Source organism: Equus przewalskii, chromosome 19 (genome assembly GCF_037783145.1).
Source record: "Equus przewalskii isolate Varuska chromosome 19, EquPr2, whole genome shotgun sequence".
NCBI classification, from domain to species: Eukaryota; Metazoa; Chordata; class Mammalia; order Perissodactyla; family Equidae; genus Equus; species Equus przewalskii.
In genome coordinates, this window is record NC_091849.1 from 40807553 (window position 1) to 40832802 (window position 25250).

General features: G+C 40.7%; 1 protein-coding gene across 16 annotated transcripts in view; it reads left to right on the forward strand.

Annotated features, from left to right (window-relative positions):
* The first annotated feature begins 967 nt into the window (after positions 1–967).
* LOC103555495 (adenylate cyclase type 10-like) overlaps positions 968–25250 on the forward strand; it is a 37134-nt gene continuing 12851 nt past the window's right edge. For 8 of the 16 annotated variants that reach the window (XR_011529734.1, XR_011529736.1, XR_011529738.1 and 5 more), the window contains exons 1-20: positions 971–1171; positions 2678–2782; positions 5631–5669; positions 6411–6554; positions 8340–8545; positions 8815–8905; positions 8995–9083; positions 9691–9882; positions 10581–10702; positions 15008–15084; positions 15188–15377; positions 15830–15885; positions 16629–16782; positions 16945–17134; positions 18217–18303; positions 19494–19765; positions 20299–20435; positions 21113–21241; positions 23466–23735; positions 24564–24893. Coding sequence is in view for 7 of the 16 variants with exons in the window: in XM_070584584.1 (XP_070440685.1) it covers positions 1015–1171; positions 2678–2782; positions 5631–5669; positions 6411–6554; positions 8340–8545; positions 8815–8905; positions 8995–9083; positions 9691–9882; positions 10581–10702; positions 15008–15084; positions 15188–15377; positions 15830–15885; positions 16629–16782; positions 16945–17134; positions 18217–18303; positions 19494–19765; positions 20299–20435; positions 21113–21241; positions 23466–23735; positions 24564–24893 (3037 nt within the window). In the remaining 9 variants the exon portion in view is untranslated. Of the gene's footprint in view, positions 1172–2677; positions 2834–5630; positions 5670–6410; positions 6555–8339; positions 8546–8814; positions 8906–8994; positions 9084–9690; positions 9883–10580; positions 10703–15007; positions 15085–15187; positions 15378–15829; positions 15886–16628; positions 16783–16944; positions 17135–18216; positions 18304–19493; positions 19766–20298; positions 20436–21112; positions 21242–23465; positions 23736–24563; positions 24894–25250 lie in introns of all 16 variants that reach the window. The other 8 variants (XR_011529735.1, XR_011529740.1, XR_011529742.1 and 5 more) reach the window with 3 other exon arrangements.

Below are 25250 nucleotides of genomic sequence, written 5' to 3' on the forward strand. Positions count from 1 at the left end.
GTGATTTGGATATTGAGGAGTCTAGAATCCCCTGGGTTCTAGGTTGTGTTTATAATGTTGAAATTGTGATCTCTGTGGACAGTGTCACACTTGCAATGTCCAGGTGTCTCTTTTCCTTCCCTTTTGGCCCTCCCACCCTGCTGAGGAGATCTTTTCTGTCATCTATGGGCTGATCACATATCTGGTCTTACTGGAAGTGTTAATCAGAATGCGATGAAGTAATTCCATGAGTAAAATAGCCCTTTAAACAGCATTAATTTATTAGGTATTGTAGAACTAAAGAATAGTAAAGATGAAATTTTTAGATTTTGTTTTTATTTTTGCAGGAAAACAAAACAAAGATACTTCTCTGTTAAAAATGCACAGCATGCTCATCCTGTTAGTGCTTTGTGTGCTCCACAAATCTGAGCAATAGGCTGGCAGCCTCAAATGGGCCATTATCACACAAAAAGTCAGGGAACCAGAAGCTAAAAGAAAAACAGTCCCGGGGAGCACTCACATGAGGCACTCAGTAAACCTGTCCTGGCATACAATAGAAATAGAAGAAACCCCCTAACAATTAAGGAAAAGGCCTGTTATATAGCTTTAATCTAATGGTGTTAAATTTAAAAGTCATTCTGAGTTTGCTTAAGTCTGATGCCAATGGAACTTGACCTAAGTTTCTACTCCAGTGATATGAGGAAAAGACCACCCTGTTGATATTTATCTCGGATGGTCTGTTTTAAATAGAAGCATCTTCACCTCCATGTTTCAAGGAGATTGAAAACGTCGGCTTTCTCTTCCGAACTCGCTGCCCTGCCCCGCCTTCCGCCCCTCCCCCCTGGAAGCCCGAGCCAGGGCGCAGGCAGTGGGAAGCGGGTGGGGCGGGGCTCGCGGTCCCTTTCGATTGGCGCTCCCCAAGGAGGCCCGCAATGATTGGTTGCTGGGAGGGGCCTTCAAGGGCCGGCGTTGCGGATTGGCTGCTACGCGAGAAACCCTGTTCCCAATAGCTCGGCGGCCAAGCCCGCCGCCGCCATGGCGACCAGCGAGCAGGTGGCGGCGCCGCCTCTGTGGCCCGTAGAGGCCCGGTTGGCGGCGCTGCTTCCCGACTTGCTGGTCTTCAGGAAGCCCAGGGGGTCGGAACCCGAGCTCGCCACGGCCCAGGGCGTCCTCCTCGGTGTCCACGTGACGGGTGAGGGGAGGCGCGTCGCTCTCCGGGCTTGCCTGAGGGCGGCCGTTGGCCTCAGCTCGGGGAGGCGGGGCGGTCGCCGGGCGAGCAAGGCGCGGTGTAACTGTGCGCCGCCGCCGCCGCTCGTCTTCAGAACCGGAGGACGCCTTTCGGCGCGATCCGGCGAGCCCTCCTTGAGGCCGCTTCAGAAATGATGGAAGTGGGACTCAGAAAGGGGAAAGCACTTCTCCTGGGCTGCACGGCGGGCCCTGAACGCAGGCTCCTCCCAGACCGAGCCTTTGCCGTTAGGCATTCTGCCTCGTCCAGTGATTTCATTCTCTCAATGAAGCCGCTCTTTGGGTCTATAATTATGTGTCCGCCATCGTTGTAGGAGTTAGAGGTTTAGCAGCTACTTTGAGAGACGTTAGTTTAACAGCCGTCCGTGTGTCAGGGCTGGGAGATGGGCGACGCAGGGGCCGGTCCTCAGGGTGCTCTCCGTACAGCTGTAACCCGTTCCCCTTGCCAGGGCTTTCTCTGTCCCGATTCCTGTGGTTTCCCTTGGCCAGAGGAGCCGTCAGAGGGTTTGGTGGGGAAGGGGTAGCTGGCTTCAGATGGAGAGGGCGCCTGTGGGTGAATCTTCACCATCTGGAAGCATGGCGAGGGTGGCCCTCCGGATCCCCAGGGGCAGCAGCAGCCAGCCTGGCGCCGCTACTGTCTACCGACTGGAGTGCCCCTTACTGGGAGGAGATGCTTCCAAGACCCCCAGCGGATGCCTGAAACCGCAGATAGCACCAAACCCTATATCTACTATATTTTTTCCTGTACAAACATAGCAGTGATAAAGTTTAACTTATAAATTAGGCACAGTAAGAGATTAACAATAACTAATAATAAAATAGGACAATTATAACAATATGCTGTAATACCAGTTACCGTAGATGTAGATCTTAACCTCAACGCACGATTTTTTCCTTTCCTTATGTCAGGAACTTTCACCTTTTCACTTGAAGGAAGCGCTTTAGGGCTTCTCTTTGCATATGCAAATTGCCAGCATCACTAATCTTGCACTTTGGGGCCATTATTAAGTAAAATAAGGGTTACTTGAACACAAGCACTGGGATAGCACAACAGTAGATGTGATAACTCAGAGGGCTTCTAAGCGACTAATAGGCGGGTAGCCCATAAGCAAGGAAAGGACGGACAAAGGGATGGTTCACATCCTGGTGGGATGGAGCAGGAAGGCAAATTTCATCAGGCTACTCAGAATGGTGCCCAATTTAAAACATGAATTGTTTATTTCTGGAGTTTTCCACTTAATATTTTTGAACTGCAGTTAAATGTGGGTAACTGAAACCATGGAAAGAAAGGCTATGGATGTGGGGGGACTTCTGTGACAGCATGTTAAAAGATAATGAAATCACTCATCTCAAAGAGGTCTGCTTCCTTTACACTGCCCTGTTGGGTGGAGGGAATAGGACCTAAAAGTTTAGGATTTGCAGCTAACATAGTAATTTTTGCTTTGTTTGTCAGGGTTTACAGCATTGATGGACAGGTTCAGCCTGACCTGCAAGTCGGAACGTGACATGGACAAACTGGCCCACATCTTCAGTTATTACATTAGTGACATCGTGGAGCGTGAGTGACCATTGTAGTGGAGCAAGGAGGTGTAGTGCCGGGCTCCTGAGGGTTTGTAACAGAAGGCGGCCTGGGGTACTTTAAAAGGGTAAATCAAAGGGTCATTCCGTTAGTGGTGCTCATCTTTCATTTCTTCAGGTTGCCGCTGACAAGCTGGATCTCTGCCGGTATCTGCCGTTCTTCTCAGTCTCACATCTCGTAGACTTGGTGTTCAGAAAGGGGGAAAAAAGCTAATTCTAATTCTTACTTTGCGTGTTTGCATTTTATTTTAAAATAAAGAATTCCTCAGGTTGTCTCTTCTAACAATAATGTAATATGCCTCATGTGTATATCAGATATAATTTACAAAACATCTTCCCTTTCTATTAGTGCATTTTGATCCTGTGAGGTGGGAATGAGTGTTTTCTTTATTTTCTGCCAAGTATTAAGTTTGTCGATATTTGCCTAATGTGGAAAAAAACACCCTCCTTATTTGTGCAGTAAACATGTTTTGAGTACCTACTCTGTGACATGCACTGTAATAGGTGCAGGGGGTGCCAAAACCTATTCGTGAGGAGCTTTCAGTCTGGTTAGGCCTACTCAACAGAAATTACTCTGGCCCTATGCCCTTTAGTGCTTGTGTAATATTCCCTTCCTTTACTGGCAGGGCCACATACAGTTAGGTCCATCATTCTGAGATTCACCAGAATAAATACTTTGTGGCATCTCCTTTAGGAATTTGATTATTTGACTCACCTCTTACCCCAGAGGAACAAGTATAAAAGATATTTCAATTTTTCTCAACAAGTTTAGATGAAAAGGGGAGACAGAAATTATGTATTATGTGTGTGTTGTAACATCAGGAACTGATGGGTACTGAAATACAGGGGAAAATAGGACACAGTACCTGCCCTCATGGAGTTTCCATTTTAGTGAGAGAAACAGATAATAAGTAAACAACTAATTATAGATTATAGATTCTGTAAAGGAAATAAATAGGGTGTAATGGTAAAAAAATAATGTAAAGTAGTTTCTGTATTAGATAGGGTGGTCATAGGAGGGTCCTCTGAGAAGGTGTGGTTTAAGCTGAGACATAAAGGATGAAAGGAACACCTTGTGAAGAGCTAGGGGTAAGCATTTCAGGCAAAAGAATGCCAAGTACTAAGGTTCTGAGATGGGAGAAAGCTTATCGTGTTCTAGGAACTGAGAAGGCCAGTGTGGCTAGAGCATAGCTAGCAGTGGGAGAGTGGCTTGAGGTGAGGTTGGAGATAGATCATCAAGCTCTGGAGTTTGGATTATATATTTTCGTACAAATGGAAACTTTTGAAAGGTTCTAGCAGGGAAGTGATGTGATCTGATTTCCATTTTTTAAAGCTCATTTTGGCTGCCTCATGGAGATTGGATTATAGAGCACTGATGGAGAGTAGGTAGTAAGAATGGAAGCTGGAAGAGTCAGTTGGAGCAGTTGTGGAGAGATGATGGAGATTCTGTCTAGGGTAGTAGTTCTCAACCTTGGCTGCAAATTAGATAACCACTTTGGGAGTTTTTAAAAATCCTGCTGTCTAGTCTTCACCCCAGACCAATTAAATCAGAATATGTTGGGGTAGGCCCAGGAATAAGGATTTTTAAAAGTTTCACAGGCAATTCCAATGTGCAGGCAAGGTTGAAACCATTGATCTAGAGATACTGCAGTAAAGCTATATGGAAATGGATTGATTTGAAATCTCTTTTGCAGGTTCAACAGACAGGATTTGCTGATGAATTGGATTTCAGTGGGAAGTGGTGACAAAAGGGACTCTCAGTTTTTTGGCTTTCATAACTGAATTGATGGTGATGTCACTGAGATGAGAAAGACTGGGCCTTGAGAAAGAAAACCAGGGGTTCTGTTTTGAATATGTTCAGTTTGGGATGTCAGTAAGTCATTCAAATGGAGAAATGAAGTTAGGAGCTATGATTGAGCCTGGAACTCAGAGAAGTCTCTGTTAGAGATAAAAATCTGAGTTGATGGCATAAAGATGGTAATTAAAGTTAAGAACTGATTGTGTCCACGTGGGGACAGTGTAAATAAAGACAAAGAGCCTAAGACTGAGGCTTGAGCAACTCCAGGAGAGGATTATGATTAGGGAGAAAAAACCTACAAAAGAGATTGTAACGTGGCCAGTGAGGTAGGATGTTGTGGTGTTCCAGAAGCCAAAGGGGAAGTAGTGTATCTAGAAGAAGAGGGCCACGGTTTGGTGAGTTGAAAATGAAAGGTGTCAAGTACAATAAAGTAAGAAAAATATTGAACTTAGCAAGATGAATGCTGTTGATGATCTTGATAATGTTAGTGAAATGGTAGAGATGGAAGTCACATTGGAGTAAGCAGAGAAGAGAATGGTAGAGAAAAAATTTCACAGTGAATAGGATGTGAGGAGAAAATTGTATATAGCTGATTCTTTTGAGAATTTTTTTTTGCCTTGAATGTAACAGAAAAATGGAGGTAATGGGGAAAAAGGTAGAGTCAAGAATAGGTGGGTTAATTTTGTAGTTTGTTTTTTAAGATATTGATGGGAATGACCCAGAAGAGAGAGGATAAGGGAGGGAGTGAAGTTGTTGAGAGGGTGAGGGGAGCTAAGATCCAGAGCACAGATAGGAGGATGGCTTTGAAGAGAACAGGAGTACTTCTTCCATTCTAGAGAAGGGTATAGGTACAGACAGATTTAGGGAGAAGCTAGGAGGAAGGAAGAGGAAGCCTGAGCCTTGGAGTGAACAAATAGACCAGAAAAGATATGAAGAAAAACCCAGTAGTAGGCCATTCTATGATTCTGCCATGATCTTGTATATATCTGATTTTGACTCATTTTCTTCTCTCCCCTTTACTTGATTTCAGATGTGCTCTGTTTTGGAGGGGATATCCTAAATATCACAGGTATTTTTCAGTTTTTCTGAAAATTTAAAGGACTGTAGGTAAGGAAGACTATATTTAGGTGGAGTTTGGCGTATTTTTTATTCAGCATTGTTTGGTTATTTAATATGTACTGGGCTCTGGGGAAACAAAGATGGGGAAGACACAATCTCTGCCTCAAAGGATCTCCCAGTCTAATGGAAAAGCCTTGCCCATAGTAAGCTCGCGTGAGCTTTACATTTTGTTTAGATTGAATGACAGGAAAATAAGTGCTTATAAAGCATTCTTGAGAAAACTAATGAGACACTTGATCATTAACAGCAGAAGCTAAGTGTAAGATAGGGAGGAGTCAAGAGTCTCCTATCTGAAGAACTCTGAGGATCTTTCACAGCTATATGCCGCAGCGTCAGCCTATCTTTTTGTTTAGTCTTAATTAAACCAGCCATAAAATTAGATTTGAATGTGAACCTACATTTTGTGAGCATCCTTGCTAGTACTTCTCCCCTTCTGTTAGTATTCTGGTGGAGGGGAAGATTACCAAAAATATCCTTAAACCTTAGGAACATTTCAGCTTCTACGTAGTTATTTTTTTATATGCTGAATGGTTTCAAGGATCTATGGTGTATTTGAACCTAGCTTAATGTATAGGGCCAGGAAAATTTGCCTGACACTTTGCACGGTGTCTTCTGCATCACTGAGGGCTTTGCCCTGGTCCAAGTGAGTCCAGGTATTTGACCTCTGTTGGCCTATCTTGTGTCTCTGCAGGGAATGTGCTCCTGGCACTCTGGACAGTGGAACAGAATCAACTGAGTGACATCATTACTCTGGTGGCAAAATGTAGTCTGGAGATACAGGAGAAATTTGGGATCTACCATACCAAAGAAGGCCAGGACCTGCAGCTAAAGATAGGTAGTAGCTACTAAAAGAGTGATTCAATTGAAAAAGAAAAACACTATAAAAAATTCAAAAGATAAGTGACAAACTGGGAAAAATACTTGCAACTCATCATATAGACACATAGACAAAGGGTGAATTTTGCTAATATTAGAAAGAGCACCTAGAAATTAAGAAAAGACTGATATTCCAAGAGAAAAATGGGTGAAGAACATGAATAAATAGTACGTGGACAAAGAAATACATCTCTTTTAACATGTGAAAAGATGGCCACCTCCATAATAAGAAAAATGTCTATTGAAAGTTACGTTGAGATCGTTTCTCACCTATAGATAGGCAAAAGTTCAGATGCTGAACACACTGTTGGTGAGGCTGTGAGTTACGAATAAGCCTTCCTGGGAAATTCAGCCTGCAGACAGACCTGTCCAGAAAAAAGCCCAGTATATGTATAATTGGACAGAGGAGAAGGGGGACAGAAAAAAATTCTTTGAAGAAATAATGGCAGAACATTTTCTAAATTTGATAAAAACTAAAAATCTGTAGCTCCAAGAAGTTCAATAAGCCTAAGCACAAGAAAAATGAAGAAAACTATACCAAGGCATATCATAAGCAGATTACCTAAAACCAGTGATAAAGAAAACATCTTAAAAGCAGCCAGAAGGAAAAAAAAAAAAAGATATTATATACAAAGAAACAAAGATAAAGATGAAAGCAGATTTCTTGTTGGAAACATTGCAAACTAGAAAACAGCAGAACAGCTTTAATGTAAGAGATTAAAAATCCCTGTCAACCTAGACTCCTATACCCAGTGAAAATACCTTCAAAAAAGAGAGGTGAAAGAAAGATTTTTTCAGACATATAAAAGCTGAACTAATGCATCTCCAGCAAACCCACACTATGAGAAATGTTAAAGGAAGTTCTTCCAACAGGCAATAATGAGTGTTGACAAGGACATGGAGAAATCAGAACCCTCATACATTGCTGGTGGGAATGTAAACTGGTAGAACCACTTTGGAAAAAAGATTAGCAATTTCTTAAAAAGTTAAACATACGTCTACCATATGGCCCAGCCCTTCTACTCTTAGGTATTTACCCAAGAGAAGTGAATGCATATGTCCGTAAAAAGACTTGTACACAGATGTTCATAGCAGCTTTATTTGTAATAGCCAAAAGTGACAACCACCACATAGCAGAGCTCGAGGAACCTACAACTAGAGTATACAACTATGTACGGGGGGGACTTTGGGGAGAAGAAGAAGAAAAAAAAAAAAAGAAGATTGGCAAAAGATGTTAGGTCAGGGCCAACCTTTAAAAAAAACAAAAAGAAAGAAATCCCCCAGGGTAAGAAAAACTGGAGGTACAATAAAAGTGTATAACAAAGCCCATGGCTGGTAAAATACTGATGGTCTATGCACTCAGCCCTGGTTACATGTGAGGAGGGATGGTGTGATCACCATGGCAGTAATTTCTGAGCGTAACCATTTGATTTCTACCATTAGGACCTAGCTGTCCATTAGAATAGCAATTTAGAGATAGGATTCTTGGAGGCCTACAATCTCTTGTTTCTTCCCCCATACAACCCAGGCTTGTTTGAATGTCTGTGTCTAGGTGTGTTTAAGACAGAAGGAAATCTGGGGCAAAAGACTATTTTTGAAGGTGAGCTCAGGTAATCTGCAACTGTGGACAGTAAGAAGACTGGCATGATGCATCGAGCAATGTGAGGATTCCAGACCCCACCCTTTGCAGAGTTTTCCAGTTGAGTTTGGCTGTGCATCACTTGTCTTCTTTTTCTCTGGACAGGTCTGTCTGCAGGTCGGATTTCCCAGGTTATTGTTGGAGATGAGCAGCGACAGTACCTCTTGGTGATTGGGCGAGATGTAGACGATGTCCAGTTAGCTCAGCGTTTTGCTCAGGCAAATGAGATTGTCTTGTCCTGGAACTGTTGGAAGCTCTGTGAGCAGTATATGTTTGAAGTGGAAATCATGAGGGAGGATGAAGCTGTGAAGGTAGGAGGCTGGTCCCATCCGTTGCACATCCTGTAAAGGCCTTCCTACTACACAGGGCAGTGCTCTGGTGGTATTAACATATTGCCTGACCAAACCAACAACCATTGGAACTCGATTTTGGAGGGAGGCAGGGGATATTCTCCCAGGAAGATAGACGAGGCAGAAAAGTAAGGCTGGAAAGATAAATAATAAACAACCTCAGCCTCTCTGTTAAGGAAGGCAATCCAGTTGGAGGGTGGGCACAGAATTGAGCGCTTTCCTTTCTATAGTTAAGAGATATGCGGATCATTGACCCATTTGATTTTGATGAGCATTTTGACAAGTGCCTCGATTATCTGCCACATTACCGGACAAGTGCTGGTAAGTTACTTTGTCCTTTCTACCCAAGCCCAAAATTATAAAGATTAATTTTCCACATGGCTGGAGATACTTTGTTTTCCTTTTCTCAGACACTCTAAGAACTGCCCTGGAGTTGGATCCAGACTCCGCACTTGAGCAAACCCTGCGGAAGCACATCATGAAAAACCTTTTGAAGAAGGTTATTTCCTACTTCTTGAGTCATTGTGTAGATTGTGTGTGTGTTTGTGTAAACAGGCATACATTTATAGTGTCTACCTTTTTGTGTTGATCCAGTTCATCTCTGGCTCCCCATTGTAATACCAGCTGCTTTCCCCATCTACACCAACTACTGTGATGACATGTCTTATAACTTTAGATTTCTCAGTCCTAGAAAGTAGAAGCCACGTTTATTTTTCAGTTTTTCTCTCAAGAAGCTAGTACACTCTTAACAGAGTATAGAGTATATGCTTGGTAAGTATGTATTGATTGATTGTGTATGTATGAATCTATGTGAATCCCTTAGTAAGTCATATAATGACTAATAGAATTGGACATATCAAACTAACTCTTAGAGAGAAAATATAAAAGCCTGGCAAATTTCATCAATAAATTAGATTTAAAGTCAAACAGTTTTAATTTCAAGTATACTGGTGTGTATATCTTCTATCCCTCTCGAACCTGAATTCTAGGTTTTTGACATCTGTAAGTTATTTGCTTATACTCACCATGCAATATAGAATTAAAATGCCTAAACACGATCCTGGGAGTTGAAGACACAGGCAAGGTAACTCACTGTGTCTTTGTAGATTGATGAAGGCCAACCTATGGAGTATATATCTGAATTCCGTACCGTGACTATGGTTTTGGTCAGCCTAGAGTTCCACAAGACAGCATGGATGTTGCATTTGTGTCATCTTATCCAGGAGGCTGCCTTATACATCTCAACAGTCATAGAGAAGGGGGGCGGCCAGCTGAGCCGGATCTTTATGTTTGAGAAGGTAAGTACAAGGGAACTTGACCCATCAGCATTAAAGGTGAGTGAGGAATAATAGTCTTGTATGACCAGTTTATCTCTCACATAACACAGGCATAAGTCAGATTTCCTGCTATTAATTTTGTAATAAGCTATATTAAATTAAAACGTCAACTAATAGTAGTTAAGGAATTGGATGTCCTAGTTAATTTAATTTTCAGGGTATCTGAGAGTTACTTTCCATATCCTTTTTGATTCTATTCCTGTTGAAAAATCCTTGTGAAAGCATGAAGAATGTTTTTCTGGCTCTATTAGTAAACTAAATGTAAACAGATCTTTCTCAGATAATTGAGGAGCTTGAAAAAGAACAGTATCATAATGCTTGACATTATAGGTGAAAAAAACGTGGGTAGATAGACTTAGCTCAAGGTGTACACTACAAATTGAATTTTTGAAAAGTTCTTGACATTAATTTTTCTTGTGTTTTAAATTTCAGTTTTTGAACAGTTAGTTAAATTAAGATTTTATTTCTTTTTTCTTAATCATCTCCATGTTGATGTGGCCCAGAGTGTCCATTTCATGAATCTTGTAGAAGCCTACATTCCTAACAGAAGACCTGTCAGGAAAGGGTCTGGCTTCATTCAGGGGAGTTGGTTCAGTTGAGGCAAGCCATATTCCTTCCCCAGGTAAACGTCTCTTTTCTTTCCTTGTCATCTGTCCCAGGGCTGCATGTTTCTCTGTGTTTTTGGCCTTCCTGGGGATAAGAAGCCAGATGAGTGTGCACATGCCCTAAAGAGCTCCTTCAGCATCTTCAGCTTCTGCTGGGAGAATCTTGCTGAGACCAAGTGAGGAGGAAGGTGGGGCAGAGAGGAGCTTCTCAGGCCCCAGGGGGCTCTTCAGGCAGGGTAGGAGGCAGTAGCAAGTAGCAGGGATTGAGGGCGTCCACAATCTGCCTACAGGGGAGAGAATGTGCCAAGTCAGAAAACAAGATCTATTAAGAAGTCACTAGGTACAGAACTATGTACTAGGTACCCAGAGAAAATAAAGATGTTTCCATCCATTGGGGTGGGAGAGGGGGAAGAATAGAATACACATGGCAAGATCAAGAACACTGCAAAGGAACTAGCAAATGTGTAAATTAATATAACGCAAATAATACATCTGTATGTGGATGGAATGCCGAACAAAGTCTGCCTGTCTACAGGGAGGAGAAGTGTGGGAAGAGAGGTTGTAGGGCAATTACCTAGAAAGGAAAGGACCTATAAATGATGAATAGATTTGAAAAAGTTATTTCTAATGTTAACATCAAGTCGAAGATTTGTTTGCTTGGTATACTTATTCAAGATGAATAAAAATTATGTCACACATTTATATAGTGCTTTCACATTTATAGGATACTTTAGTATATGCCACCAGTGTGAACACTTTTATCCCTCTTTTACACATGAAGAAACTAAGGCCACAGAAGAGAATTTACTAGCATATAACAGAGCTGGTAATGAAGCCCAGACCTTCTGTCCTCAAATTTTGTGTTGTTTTCATTACTCCACAGCTGCCTCTTATAAAATGCAGATAGTCCCCAAAAGAGATAATATATATTATTAACATGATACCGTTGTAGACACATACTCATGGAATCTTAGTACTGAAAAGGACTTTAGAGATTATCTGATCCAACTCCTTCTTTTACAGATAAGAAAGGTGCTACAGTTGCTTCATAGATACTTAGACTCTTAGCCCAAGGCAGATATGTATTGGCACTTCTTTCAGGCTTGGTAGGATCTGCAGATACTCCTACAGCCTACTTCCCAGTCTTATCTCTAGTATGGTGTGCTGGGCCATCCCTTCCAGTGCTGGTCTCTTCCGCTCTTGAATTTTGCGTTGACCTTTGGCCTTCAGAGGCTATCTTACAATGCCTTTAAGGATGCCTTCTATGACTCTAAGGCCATAACTTGGTCTTTTCAGTCTTACTCTAGAATATAGTAGATGTTAAGAGCTAGATAGGATCTTAGAGTTCATCTAATCTGACCTCCTTAATTTCAGGAGACTGAGATCCAGAGGTTATGTTGGTAAGCCAAATAGCTTGACGATGTCAGAGCCTAAAAGCTAGTTTCCAGGTCAGTGTTTTTTTCCTTAAAGGTAATTACTAATGCAGTAATTTCCCAAAGTATGTGTGGTAGAGCATTAGTCCCTAATAATTCATGAAGAAAAGATTTTTGTGGCCAAATTTGTTTGGGAAGTGATATAAACTATATTTCCTTCTTGGAGGTTCACAATATACATTAACATCAAAGGTTCTGAGTAGTCCTACAGTAAAGAAAATTGTTACATTTTGTTTTACTCAACATTTCCCAAATTCACTTCATCATGAAACACTTTCCTCCAGAAATACCTATAAACATCCAGAAAAATAAATGTTCTGAGGAGCATATTTTGGGAAATGCTGCACTAACCGGATGCTGAAGTTTGCCTTCTTCAGCCATAATTCACATGTAGAGACATAGTCTCATTGGTGCCTGTGTTCAGGAGCAGATAATATTGCTCATGCCTCTCTGTATCACATCAGCCTGACCCAGACCCAAACCACACCCTGTGCCTCCTTTTTCAATGAACCTCTTCACCTTGTCTTCTAAGTTCCCCTTTCTCATCTGAGAAATACTTTCAGTTTTCAGCTCATGTACAGAAGAAAAATCATTCTCTGAGTCCATCGATTGATCATGCTTTTCTGGTTTGTGACTAAATCTCCAGGATATTTTTAAGACTCAGGGAGTGCAGTCTCAGAATCTCATCATTATAGTTTTTTCAGGACCAGAAATACTTTGTTTATTTATATATATTTAATAAAGAATATATTCTTCATCAATGAAGAAAAACTTTTAAAAAAGGAAGGAACCTGGACTGCCAAGAAGAGCAAGGGGGAATTATAAAGTACAATAGAAAGAATTAAGAAACAACCAAGTGAGAAAAGTATTATTTGTTTCATTGTCACAGTCTTGTTAGCAGTTGAGTTTCTCACATGCATGAAAGGACTCATTCAGCAAGCATTCATGGAACACAGTTATGAGTCAGACACTGTGCTAGACCACTCCTCAGCTCAGTAAACAGCTGACTTTAATACAATGAGATTTAAGTGCAGGAATCAAATCCTGGCTACCTGCTCACAACTTCACAGTGCTATGGGAAGAAGTAGTTCTTTCCATGGTACCAGAGAATTGTTGACTATAGACATGAGTTTTGAGCCAGGTTGAAAACGAAAGGAGTTCAGTAGGTGGATAAAGTAAGAAAGGGCATTTTAGGCAAAGGAAGCACCGTGAAACATTAGAAGAGTTTTAGTCTTGTTCTTGGTGTGGCAGCAGAACCAACTGCCTGGTTCTGTCTTGGTTATCTCTTATTCATCCTGGGCAATGGGCCCATTGAATGAATGGTAAGAGTCCTCAATCCTGTCCTTAAAGGAAGGCAGGAGAATTTTGATGCCCAGGAGACAGTAATGTTAGGATTATTGTCACTTTTCATGCTTTCTGTGAAAAACTGAAAATTGTTTATTTGTAGAATTAACTTGAAACTAATTATGCCTTATCACACCCTCTTTCTCCAACCACATCTTGTTATCTGTCACATGAAATTTTCACGTCAGTCAAGTAAATCTGCTTATTCTCTGTTATGTATGAATTGTTCATTCCCACCTTTGAGCCTTTGCCTCACCTGGAGCAGTATATGCCCTCTCTTTAAATAATTCACGTTCCCAGTACTTTTCCATCCCTGGCCTAGGTAGGGTCATTTCTCCTTTCACCTCTCCCTACTCCAAACACCTATGCTCTAGCCATCTTGAACTAATTAGTTTTGCACACACACACCAGGCTTCTCAAAGTCTACGCCTTTTCCCACTGGACAGAATGCTGTTTCCGCACTTTGGCAGTACTTCAACTTTCAAGATCCAATCAAATGTCCTCTCCTTTATGAATATTCTTTCTACTCTCCAGTATGAGTGAGTGCATCCCTTCTGTTTGCTCTGTTAATTTGCTATACTGATCTCTAATATGTAGTATTTGTTTTGCTGACTTATAAATATGTCTCTTCACCTTCTTCAAACTCTACCACCCTCCTCCTCAGACTGAACTTCTTCAGGGAATGGTATTTTAAACATCTAGTGCGGTACTAGTGCTATACATACTTCTCAGTCTTGCTAAATGAATGAATGTACGCATTCATGAATGAATGAAAAAAATGTTACTCATTTAAAAAAATTTATCCAAAGACTAATTTGCTTCAGGATGCCTTCCGTCAGCCTGATATTCTGATTATTCCTTTACTCTGACATTCTAGCATTATTTGGTCTGTTAACCCTGTATCAACATCTGTTGATCTACTTTTCATTTTTGAGTTTTATGTGAGGCAGCATGGTATAGTGGAAATAACGTTGGTCTAGGAGTCAGGAGGCCTGGATTCTCATTCTGACTCTAGTAATGATTTTTGCTGTATAACTCTGAGAAATTTAATTAATTCCTGCGGTTTCTTTTGTCAAATGGGGTAAAAATATTTGCCCTACATACCTCACGTTTGCTGTTCATTATCCTTCAAACGATCAGATGAGGTAATCAATTTGATAGTACTTCAACAAGCATATATAAAGTATCTGACAGATACAGGGTATTTTTAATCTTTTTTACTAATAATAACTCCCCAACTAAAAGTCCTGGAGTAAGGGGATCATTTTTTCACTTTTGCTTGTCTCCCTAATATTCAATACTTTGTACCCATCATGTGATGTAGATTGACAGTAGCCTCTGGCCTTTTCCATTCTGAGCTCTAAAACTAGACTTTTGGGGGGCTGGCCCCATGGCCGAGTGGTTAAGTTCGCGCGCTCCGCTGCAGGCGGCCCAGTGTTTCCTTGGTTCGAATCCTGGGCGCCGACATGGCACTGCTCATCAAACCACGCTGAGGCAGCGTCCCACATGCCACAACTAGAAGGACCCACAACGAAGAATATACAACTACGTACCGGGGGGCTTTGGGGAGAAAAAGGAAAAAATAAAATCTTAAAAAAAAAAACAAAAAAACTAGACTTTTGGATCTAAGGAGTGGCAGATCTGGTGCCCGACTTGGAGACTTCTGACTGTGTATTTACCCACTGTTGCTTTTCTGATCCCCAGGCTTGTTTCCATCAGTATCACCAATGGACCAGTATTCTGTGGCATGGTTGGGGCAGTAGCAAGACATGAATATACAGGTAGAATAGGACATTGAACTGTTAACTCTGTGACTTAGTGGGTGAAGGTGGAAGAAGTGGTCCAAAAATTCTCCATCCTTTTGTTTCTGTCTCCCTGACACAGTTATTGGCCCAAAAGTCAGCCTTGTGGCCAGAATGATAACTGCTTATCCAGGTTTGGTGTCCTGTGATGAGGTAACATATCTAAGATCCATGCTACCTGCTTACAACTTCAAGAAACTCCCAGAGAAAATGATGAAAAACATCTCCAACCCAGGGAAGATGTATGAATACCTGGGCCATAGAAGATGTATGTGAGTGTCATTGTGTGATAATTCATCCCCATTTCTTTTACAGCATCAGGGCGTAGGAATAATCAGTGTTTGATTGTATGAAATTAGAAACATGTAGTAAGAGGAGGGTTTAGTGTCTGAGATCTTTAGCTCTCAGCTAGTTCTTTAGTAAACTTCTTGCTATCAAACAGGAAGAGAATAGCAATCAGTCACTAATCTAGATATTCTTTTTCTTTGTGCACTTCACAATTTATTTACTTCCCTGGGCCTGGAACAATCAAAAGTACTTCTCCTCTCCAACCTCCCCCAAAATTTTAGCTTTTTTAAAACTCTTTTATACAGAACTCTGTATCTCTTCAGTTATCTGAAAGTACTTGCTTTATGAGGACAACTTTTCCTCTATTTGGATATATATTATCTATCTATGCTAATCTATTTTTAATAGACACATTTCCCTTTGTCTTTTTTCCCAGAATGTTTGGGAAGAGACATTTGGCCAGAGAGAGAAATAAAAATCACCTTTTGTTAGGTGAGTTTTCTTTTCTACCTTAAATCATATTTTTTCAGCTGTAGATGGTTAAATTTGATTTTAAAAAAACCAAAATGGAAGAGTAAATGCTTCTAAGCTTCTATTAAAAAACAGAAAGCAGCCTTCTTAGTGAATTTATATTAGTTTTGAAGACGACTTGCCATTGCTTTTCCATGTTGAATGTTCAAATTTCAAGTAGAGTCCTATCACTTTTCCTGAGAAGTACCACCATTTAGTAAGAATCTTTGTAAGTCAGAGTTCAGCTATTGAGATTTGACCAGCTTCTTGTGGATCATCTTTAGAGGGAAATTCCTCATCCTTACATAGTGAAAATGGCCTCAAGACTGTTGCCACCCACACTATATATTCCCTATCTTTATATTTATCTGTATCTATTAGTCCATTATCTTTACATAGCAGTGACAGACTTTGAAGACTAAATTGTTATTATGAAAATTTTTACAAAAAGCTAAGAAGATACAGTAGCCCCCAGGTCCATGCGGTACCTAATTGTTCTGAATGGTATTACCTAGGCTGTAGAGTAAGCCCCAAGCCCAGTATACATCTCTGTATAGTCCAGAGTTGATTTTCTGGAAAGAGATGTGAAATCTCATCGAAGAATGGGATTCTGCCAAGGATCCGGGTGAAAAAGCCATTCTGAGACTTACCTTTGCAAATTAATTCAAATAAATAGTGTCTACTAAAAAACGCAGGAGTATTAGGTGCTCCTTGTCTCTCTACAGACCGGGAGAAAGAACTGGAAGCCTTCCAAATGGCCCAGCAGAGATGTTTGCACCAGAAGAAAGGACAAGCAGTTCTGTATGAAGGTGGAAAAGGCTATGGAAAAAGTCAGCTGTTAGCTGAAATAAACTTCCTGGCCCAGAAGGAAGGGTACAGGTAAAGACTCTTGCTTTCTGACTTAGGAGTCTACTTCTCTTGGGGCTCCTTTACCTTATTGGTGAGATTCTTGTATCATTAGATTCGGTATCCTTTGGCTAGTGGAGTGAGTGACCCTCTGTGCGTCAGGGGACTCCCAGTGACTATAGTAACGTTCACCAGGGTATTGCCATTGAAGCTGAAGGAAGCAGATTCCACACAGTGCTTCTATGCCGTCCAGACCCTCATGGCCATCTTCTTCGAGATTGATACATGCCCAGCCTATTACCGGCAAGAGTGCCTACACAAACAGCTCCAGGGGATGGTGCAGGAACCACTTCATTGCCTGTTTAATGACCTCTTCTTTGTGAAGGTAATGAAGGTAGTGGGTTTTTTAATTGGATTACTGATGGTGTTTTTGGCAGATAGTTGGACCTTGAATCATCTTCTAATCTAATACACTTAGGCCATATAGATAGTCTAAGAACATATAGTTAGCAATGACAGAGCTGAAATTTGAAATCCCTTTGGCACCAAAACCCAGGCTTTCTCCTTTTTGGGGAGAGTGGATTCTAGGACTGACTTTTACACTTTCTAGTCTTATGTCCTGGAACAAATCACTTAGCCTCTCTGAGCATCAATTTTTTCACCTGTGAAATGACAATTATAGTACTTTATATGGTTTTAGCATGAATTTTAGAGGAGATAGTATATAAGAGATTGCGTTGTAAAAGTGAAAGTGCTGAATCTATCCAGCACTGCCTGAATCTATCTCAAAAGCTTCCAGTAGTTTAGGATTTATATGGTACCCAATAGCGAGCAGGCTGAGATTCTCTGGTCCACAATTCCATTTATTCATCCTCCATCACTTCTCCTAATCTACCCAGCCTGCCAGGCATTGCATTTAATGGAAAATAGAGAAATGGAAAATTTGTCCAATCCCTCAGCATAGCCCTGTTTTAAGACATGCCTTCCCCTGGGCTCTGGCCTTTGCCAAAGTGGTTAAGGAGTAACCTCACTTTGGCTCTCAGGACCATGGTAGCTCATGTGCCTCACCCTAGTACAGGAAACAATGTTAGGAGATGTCCATTGCAGTTCTTTCTGATGAGTCTCAAGCACACATTCATCCTGGTGTACGTGGCATAACTAGGCTACCGCAGCTGTCCTAAGTGACAGTACCAAGCCTGACCTGTTACTTTACTCCTTGGTCATGACCCCGTAAGGGTTTGCCAGAGTCTAATATGGAAAGGAGCTATCTCTAATGGTCAGTGGACTTTCAGTCTCCCCTGTGAACTATATATTGATGTTGGATTGGCATTTGTAACCTTGTGCCCAATCCTATAGAAACCCATTCTCACTCGAAATAGAATCACTTGCTATTTCCTCTGGAGAACCTATGTATTTTTATTAGGCTGTTGTTTTGAATGCTAATACATGAATAATTTTCCTGGTCAGTTTCCCTTATCCTTCGAAGTTTCACACATGGATGACCTGGCCAGACAAAAGAAAGTTAAAGCATGTTTTTTTCAAGTACTTCAGAAGGTGGGTACTTTTGCTACATACCATTTACTCTTAGTATGTGGAGATGCTTTATGCTGTTTTTAAGCTGTCAACATCACACCTTGCCTTAGGTATTTCTTGTCCTGCCTCTTGTTGATATCTTCATTGTTTGTATCTATCTTTAACCTTGAATCCATCCTACAACACCACATACAAGAAAAAGCCTTTGCCCTTTACTGATCCTGTTTCTTAATGAAATTTTAGTAACGTAATTTAAAACAGTGGTTTCTAAATGCAGGTAGATAGCTATTTTACCTACTATTTATTAAAAATACAGATACTCAGGCCCCCTCCCAGGATTATGGAATCAAAAATCTGTGTGAGCAGAAACTGATATAGCCATTCTGGAAAGCAATCTAGAAATAAGTAGTCAAATTTTAATAACACGCATCCTCTAGACCCAGCAGTTCCACTCCTGGATATATATCCCAGGGAGTGTGTTCACTGCAGTGTTTGTTTGTGGAGGCTAAGGAAGTGCTGGCATGAACTCATGGATGAACACTATGAAGTATAATGCAGAAGTTAGTCCTGAATATAAAGAGAGAGGAATAATGAGATCTGTAATACAGTAGCATTTACATAAAAACAATTTACTTGATAAAACAATGATGCATGTTTTATAAGAACACAATACAAACAAAAGGTTAAATGATAAATACATTAGAATGGTTACCTGCAGCAGTGGAAGTAGAATAGGACTGGGGAATGTGGATAAAAGTGAACACATATTTTTAAAGTCTACATGAGTGGGTCCTGGTACTTGGTGGTTTCAGCAAGTACTGCCAGGTGATTCTGATGTGCAGCCTGGTTTTGAAATCACTGGTTTAAAGTATTGTGAATTCCCACACACTTTGAAGCCTTTGCCCAAATGAAATATTTGAAAGCTTCAAGTTTGATCTGGAGAACATGTTGAGGCTTATTTCATTTTTCATTAGAGTATTTTCTTGTCCAAAGAAACTTGGTATATTTCTTTAGGAATTAGATATACAGGCCATATTTTGTATTTATAAAGTAGAATATTACTTGGACTTAGGAAACATTTTACTCCGAAAACCCCAGCCCGTGTTGACATTTTATTTAAGTTGTTGATGGGAAATTCATGGTAGACTTGAAAATCAGGTGACTTCATTTCTAATCAGAGGTTGTCATTGTTTCTTTGCTGTTATTTCCAGGCAGTGAGGGAAACACCACTGATTTTCCTCATTGATGAGGCCCAATATATGGATGCAGCTTCCTGGGAGTTTTGGGGAACGTTGCTCTCCAGTGTGCCCATCATCATGGTGATGACATTGACCCTTCCCTTCACCCTGTGTGGCTGGGCCCAGCACTTCCTGCAGAGCCCTCAGGCTGTCCTTGTGCCCATTTCGAAGTTGGCAGCGACCTCACTGTTGAGAATGGCATGTTGGGAACTGGGTGTGGTGAGCATCCCCCAAGAGCTGCAGATGTGAGTGGCTAGGACTAGCTGGGTGCTTCATTAAGGGAGGAGCCAGTGCCATAATATAAGTGAGAAGGCTCAGGTCTCACTTACCGAGTTGGGGGAGAGAATGGCGTTAGTAACCATGGTGAGGCCCAAGACTAGGTTTAAGGGTAGACAGTCTCCTCATAAACCAGAAAGGGGCTATGTCACTGGGCTATCCACCCAAGTTTTCACAGGACAGTTAGGACTTAATGAATCAGTTATATGTGGTCAGGCCAGTTTCTGCCAGGCCCTTTAACAAGGGGATGTTAGTTCCTTTTAACATCAGTAGAAGCAAAATGGTTAAGAAAGGAAAGTTACTGCCAAAATAACATTTCAAAGCCAATCAGAAAATATGTTTTTTTACATTTCTCTTCTCCTGCTTCCCTCTGTTAGTATGTATCAGCAAGAACTGACTTTTAACAAAAAGAAAAAATATTCCTCAGTATGAAATACTCTTATGCTTGGCTCTCTTCAAGTCGACTTCTTTACTTGGTAGTCCCCTACTTACCTCTCTACAGCTACCTTCTCCACAGGTGCTTTGGAAACCCCCTCTACTGTGAGGTCCTTTGCCAGGACCTTCTCTCTAAGGACATATTGCTGTTTCATGACCTACAAAAGGAAGAGGAGGAGAACAGCAAGTGGGAGAGCCTCTCAGGTAAGCTTAGCTTCCCAGGGTTTTACCCTGGTCCAGCTGCTGAGGTTCATTCTTCAGCATGGCATCACTTGGCCCTCATGAGGCACATGCCTATTCCCTGCTGACATTATAGGCACGATGAGGCCTTCCTGGCTAAGCACACTATACAAATAATACACAACTATAGTGAAAACCTAAATACCTGCCTCACATAACTTAAATTGAGTCAATCAGTCTACCATAGTTCCTTTCTGAGCAGCCCAGGAGGTAGGGATAGGAAAATAGGATTTATAAACATGAGAGTCCAACAAAGAATTCCATATTACTGATGAGGATGACCTGAGGATCTGGTTGAGGGGTGGGAGAAGGGAGGAGGGTGGGAAAGGAGGAAAAACGTAGAAGTATGTATAAATCCAGAAAGGTATCCTAGAGCTGTGATGTAATAGAAGCAAGGGCTATTGGAAGGTAAACAGGAAGAGTGAGCATGTTGGATACCATATAGTACAGAAAATGTTGTTAGTTTCTAAGAGAAAATTAGAGAACAGGCAGGGTGGGTGGGGTAAACCACTTTAAACATGAGATGTTCCATTCATCTTCATCCTTTTAGTTTCTTGACTAAATTCTTGTATTTTTGTGCCTTTAAAACTAAAGTCACTGAACATAGCATTTTCCTGATTCAAAATGTTCTTTTTCTACAGCCACTGCTATGAAATCCACAATGTACAGTATTTCTCCTGCCACCTCTGAAGAAGACCAGGAACTTTATGTCTGCACAGTCAAGGATGATGTGAACTTGGATACAGTGCTTCTCCCACCATTGTTAAAAGGCAGGTCCCTTAAAGACCTCAAGTGAATTAGTTACAGATGTCATTACACTTAGTAATTTGCTGGGTGATTGAGTATAGATCTCTCATTATCATGCTAGCTTCATTTTCTTCTAAGAAAGAAATCTGCCTTCCAGAAATAAGTTCTGGTACCTCCCAAAGAGCCCTTTAGAGACTTGTAATGCTACTTGAGTAATGTTCTCTTTGAGGCTGACTGATGACCTGGAAAAGTGTTCTAGTTATTTAATAAAAATTTTGTCCAGAGTTTCCCTTTGTACATATTCCTGTGCTGAAGGAGACGGTAAGGAAGGGAGATAATGTTGCTGAGATTTAAGAAAATCCATGATGCTAGAGAAGAGACAGGAGTTTAATAAAAAGAGTACAAAGTAAGTTTATAATGGCTAAAGGGAGAGAGAATAAAGAAACCATCAGAATTGGGTAGGCATAATTAGGTAGGGGATATTTTTCTTTTTAGAGATCAGGAATTCTTTTTTTAATGTTCTATTCAAGTGTTTGGTGGGCAGGGTACTATATCAAAGCCCTCTTGAGGGATATGATGATGAATAAGCACACCTTCAAATCAAGTGTGGTCTTGTTGAGAATATAAGACATGCATATGAAATAACAGTACAGAACACTTTGGTAGTTAAGAGTCAGCTCCCCGCAGTCAGAAAAATCTGGGTACCATTGGCTCCTCCACTTAATGGCTCTGAAACCGTACGTAAACTTATCTAAGCCTTAATCTTTCATCACTCAAATGAGGATAATGATGGTCCTTACCTCTCTGGAGTTAGTTGAGGATTAAATTGGTACATAATAAATATTCCATGAATGTTAGCTATTGTAAGCTTTTCACTCTGGAGGTTTTAGGTTTATCTAGACAGTTGATACTCCTATAACTATGATAGGCTACACTTGGCATTGGCTTTACTGACTTAGAAGCATATGGGTTAGGAAACACAGCATGCCAGCAGAACAGCAGCTGGTAACCAGCAGTTTTCACTACTATTCTCTGGAGGCTAAAGGAATGGCTTAGATGTGATGGAATGATACCATGATGGTACTTAGAAGCCACATCTCCCAACTAGCAACTGGTATCTCTTATAACAACCCCATAGACATAGTTTCCAAGCCCTGCAAGGGAGGTAAACTGTTACAAGCATTACTACACCCAAGGAAGCCCAAAGCTGTGGCTTACCACCAGGTATTTATAGTTCATTCAAGTTTTCCTAGTCCGAATTCAAATTCTAATTAGGGATCATTCTTAGCATAAACAATGTTACCTGGTAATTTGGCTGACATTCTTATTTTATCAGGATCCTGGGAAACAGAAAGTTAACCCAAGGTCAGCACTATCATCAGGGAAGGCAAAAAGAATTTGTTCACTCATAAAGCTAAAATGAATAGCTCAGTCAGCAATCCTTGGTCTAAAGGAAGAGGCCAAAGCTAGACTGTGAAAGGCCATGTAAGTTATAAAAGTATTTAAGAAGGGGACTGACATGACTATATTTGTACTTTAGATATATAATTCTACCACTAGTTAATATGTTATTGAGATAAGAATGAGAGGATATTCAAAACAAGGTATTATAGTGATCAGGTGAAAATGACTGCTTATGCTAGAATTGCTTAGGAGGAAACATATTCAAGAACATTTAGAAGGAGGATGAGTAGGCAACCAGTTGGTTGTGAGGGAAAGGAAAAGGTTTAGAATTACTCCGGGATTTTGGGCTTGGTGACTTACTAGTTCAATATTGACTGCTTTAATGAATGGGTCAGAATATGGAGAGATTTACTAAAAAATGGAATTAATTAAGATCTTTACAATTATTAGAGATTTGGGACCAGGAAGCCTGGCCTCCGTGTTTAGCTAAAAGTAAGAAGAAAAGGGTCTGGGTACTTAGTAGTCATGAAGATGGGAAGGATTGTTAGTATAGCTGAGTGATTCAGAGCATGGCTTTGGGTCTAGCAACAAAAGGTTTTGGTGACCATGGGGAGAACAGTTTCAGTGGTATGGTGAAAACCTGATTGTTGTTGGTTGAACCATGAATGGAGAATGAAGACAAATGAGGGCATGGAGTTTAAGAGGTTTGGCTGAGTGGAAAAGGGATGGACAAAAAGCAAGCCTTTTTTTTTTTTTCTTTAAATGAACAGATTATCAACACAATGTATCCTATGTTTGTAGAAAGCTTGTTCATTGCTGATTTTTTTTTTTTTTTTTTTGCAGAAATAGCAGTAAACCAACTGGATCAGTTAAGCCCAGAGGAACAGTTGCTGGTTAAGTGTGCTGCAGTCATTGGTCACTCCATCCACGTAGATCTGCTGCAGCACCTCCTGCCTGGCTGGGATGAAAATAAGCTGCTTCAGGTGCTGAGGGCTCTTGTGGATATGCACGTGCTCCGTTGGTTCACCCAGAGCCAGGAGCTTCCTGCTGAGCCAATTTTAGAGCCTTCCTCTATTGAGATTATTAAACAAACCAAAGAGAAGGAAAAGTCAGGTAAGGAAGAGCTCCTCCTTTGTTCTCAGGCCTGAGCAGAGAGCCTTGGGTGGGAGTAGCTGTATATCAAGGGCCAGTCTCTTAAAGCCTATGGCTGAAAAATGGGGAAAAAATTATTATTTTAATCATGAAGGAGCCATGGTTATAGTGAATGAATAGCCTATATTTTTCAGAATTGTCTTAATTTCAAGAATTCTAGTTCCTTGTTAACCCCATGTGTTAAGTATTTGTGTTTTGATTTTTGGTTCAAAAATATTGCCATAATCTTTTATTGGCTTCTGGGTATAAATAATAAGCAAAAAAGGATAAACTTCCTATTTTTAGAAAATCGCAAGGAAGATAAATACATGTGGTATTGAAACATACATGAGCAAAGCAAGATATACATTAAATAGCTTGCAATCTCAAATTCTCCACATGAAAGAAAAATTGTGGCATAGACTACCCAAAACACATGTAATGCACAAATAATTTCTCTTTGATTTTGAAGTGTGTTTGGGCCTTATTTTTGAACAGAGCATTTCTGATGATTTGACATTTATAACAATTTGTAGTAAAAAGTTCAATTAGGAGGAACAACTAAGAAATCTATTCAGTGTACTTCTATACCACTGATCATTTCTTCCCTGTTGTACTTTGTGCTAGATGTGGTCAATATCACTCTGATTGGTGTAAAATTCTTTATACAAAGGAGGCAGTAATACCAAATGGAATTTGTAAATAAATAAAATTTTCTTAAAAACTAGCAGCATATGCTTGGGAGTTTGCTACATGGTAGCATAAAAAAACTTTAAGGGAGACTTTCACCTAGATTTTCCTATGTTTCAGATCCTGGCTTTCCCCTCAGGCTACAAAAGGAACTCTCCCTACCTCAGACTGAGTTGCTAGAATTTGGAGTGCCTCTATTAAGGGAAGCTGCTTGGGAGCTGTGGCCCAAAGCACAACAGATAGCCCTGCACCTTGAATGTGCCTGCTTTCTCCAAGATTTGGCCTGCCGCTGTGGGAGCTGTCATGGGGGGAACTTTGTCTCCTTCCACCGTTTTGTCATCTGTCCTACTAAAAGCTCCAGTGGGACCTCCCGGTTCTGTAGTTACAAAGATACTGGCTCAGTACTAACACAAGTGATCACAGAGAAATTGCAGCTGCCTTCTCCCCAAGGTAAACCCAGGGGGCAGAGGGAGGACATGTGGGCAGCACTTCACTTCTCTTTCTTCATAGACTTGGAGCTCTTCATCCAAAGGTGAAATCAGATTAAGGGAGAAAAATAAGTGGAAAGCCATTTATCCCTAAAGTATCAGAAATGAAAAAAATGCAATCTCAGAGTTAAAAGGAACTTTAGAGATCATACTTGCTTTGGTTGGCAATCTTGGGCAAGTTACTTAACCTCAATTAATTGAGGAAAATAATACCAACTTTATAGAGTTGTAAAGATTAATGAGTTAAAATGTATAATGTGCTTTGAATAGTGCCAGGTACATGGTTAGTGCTCAATTCATTTGAGTTATTTTTTAATTA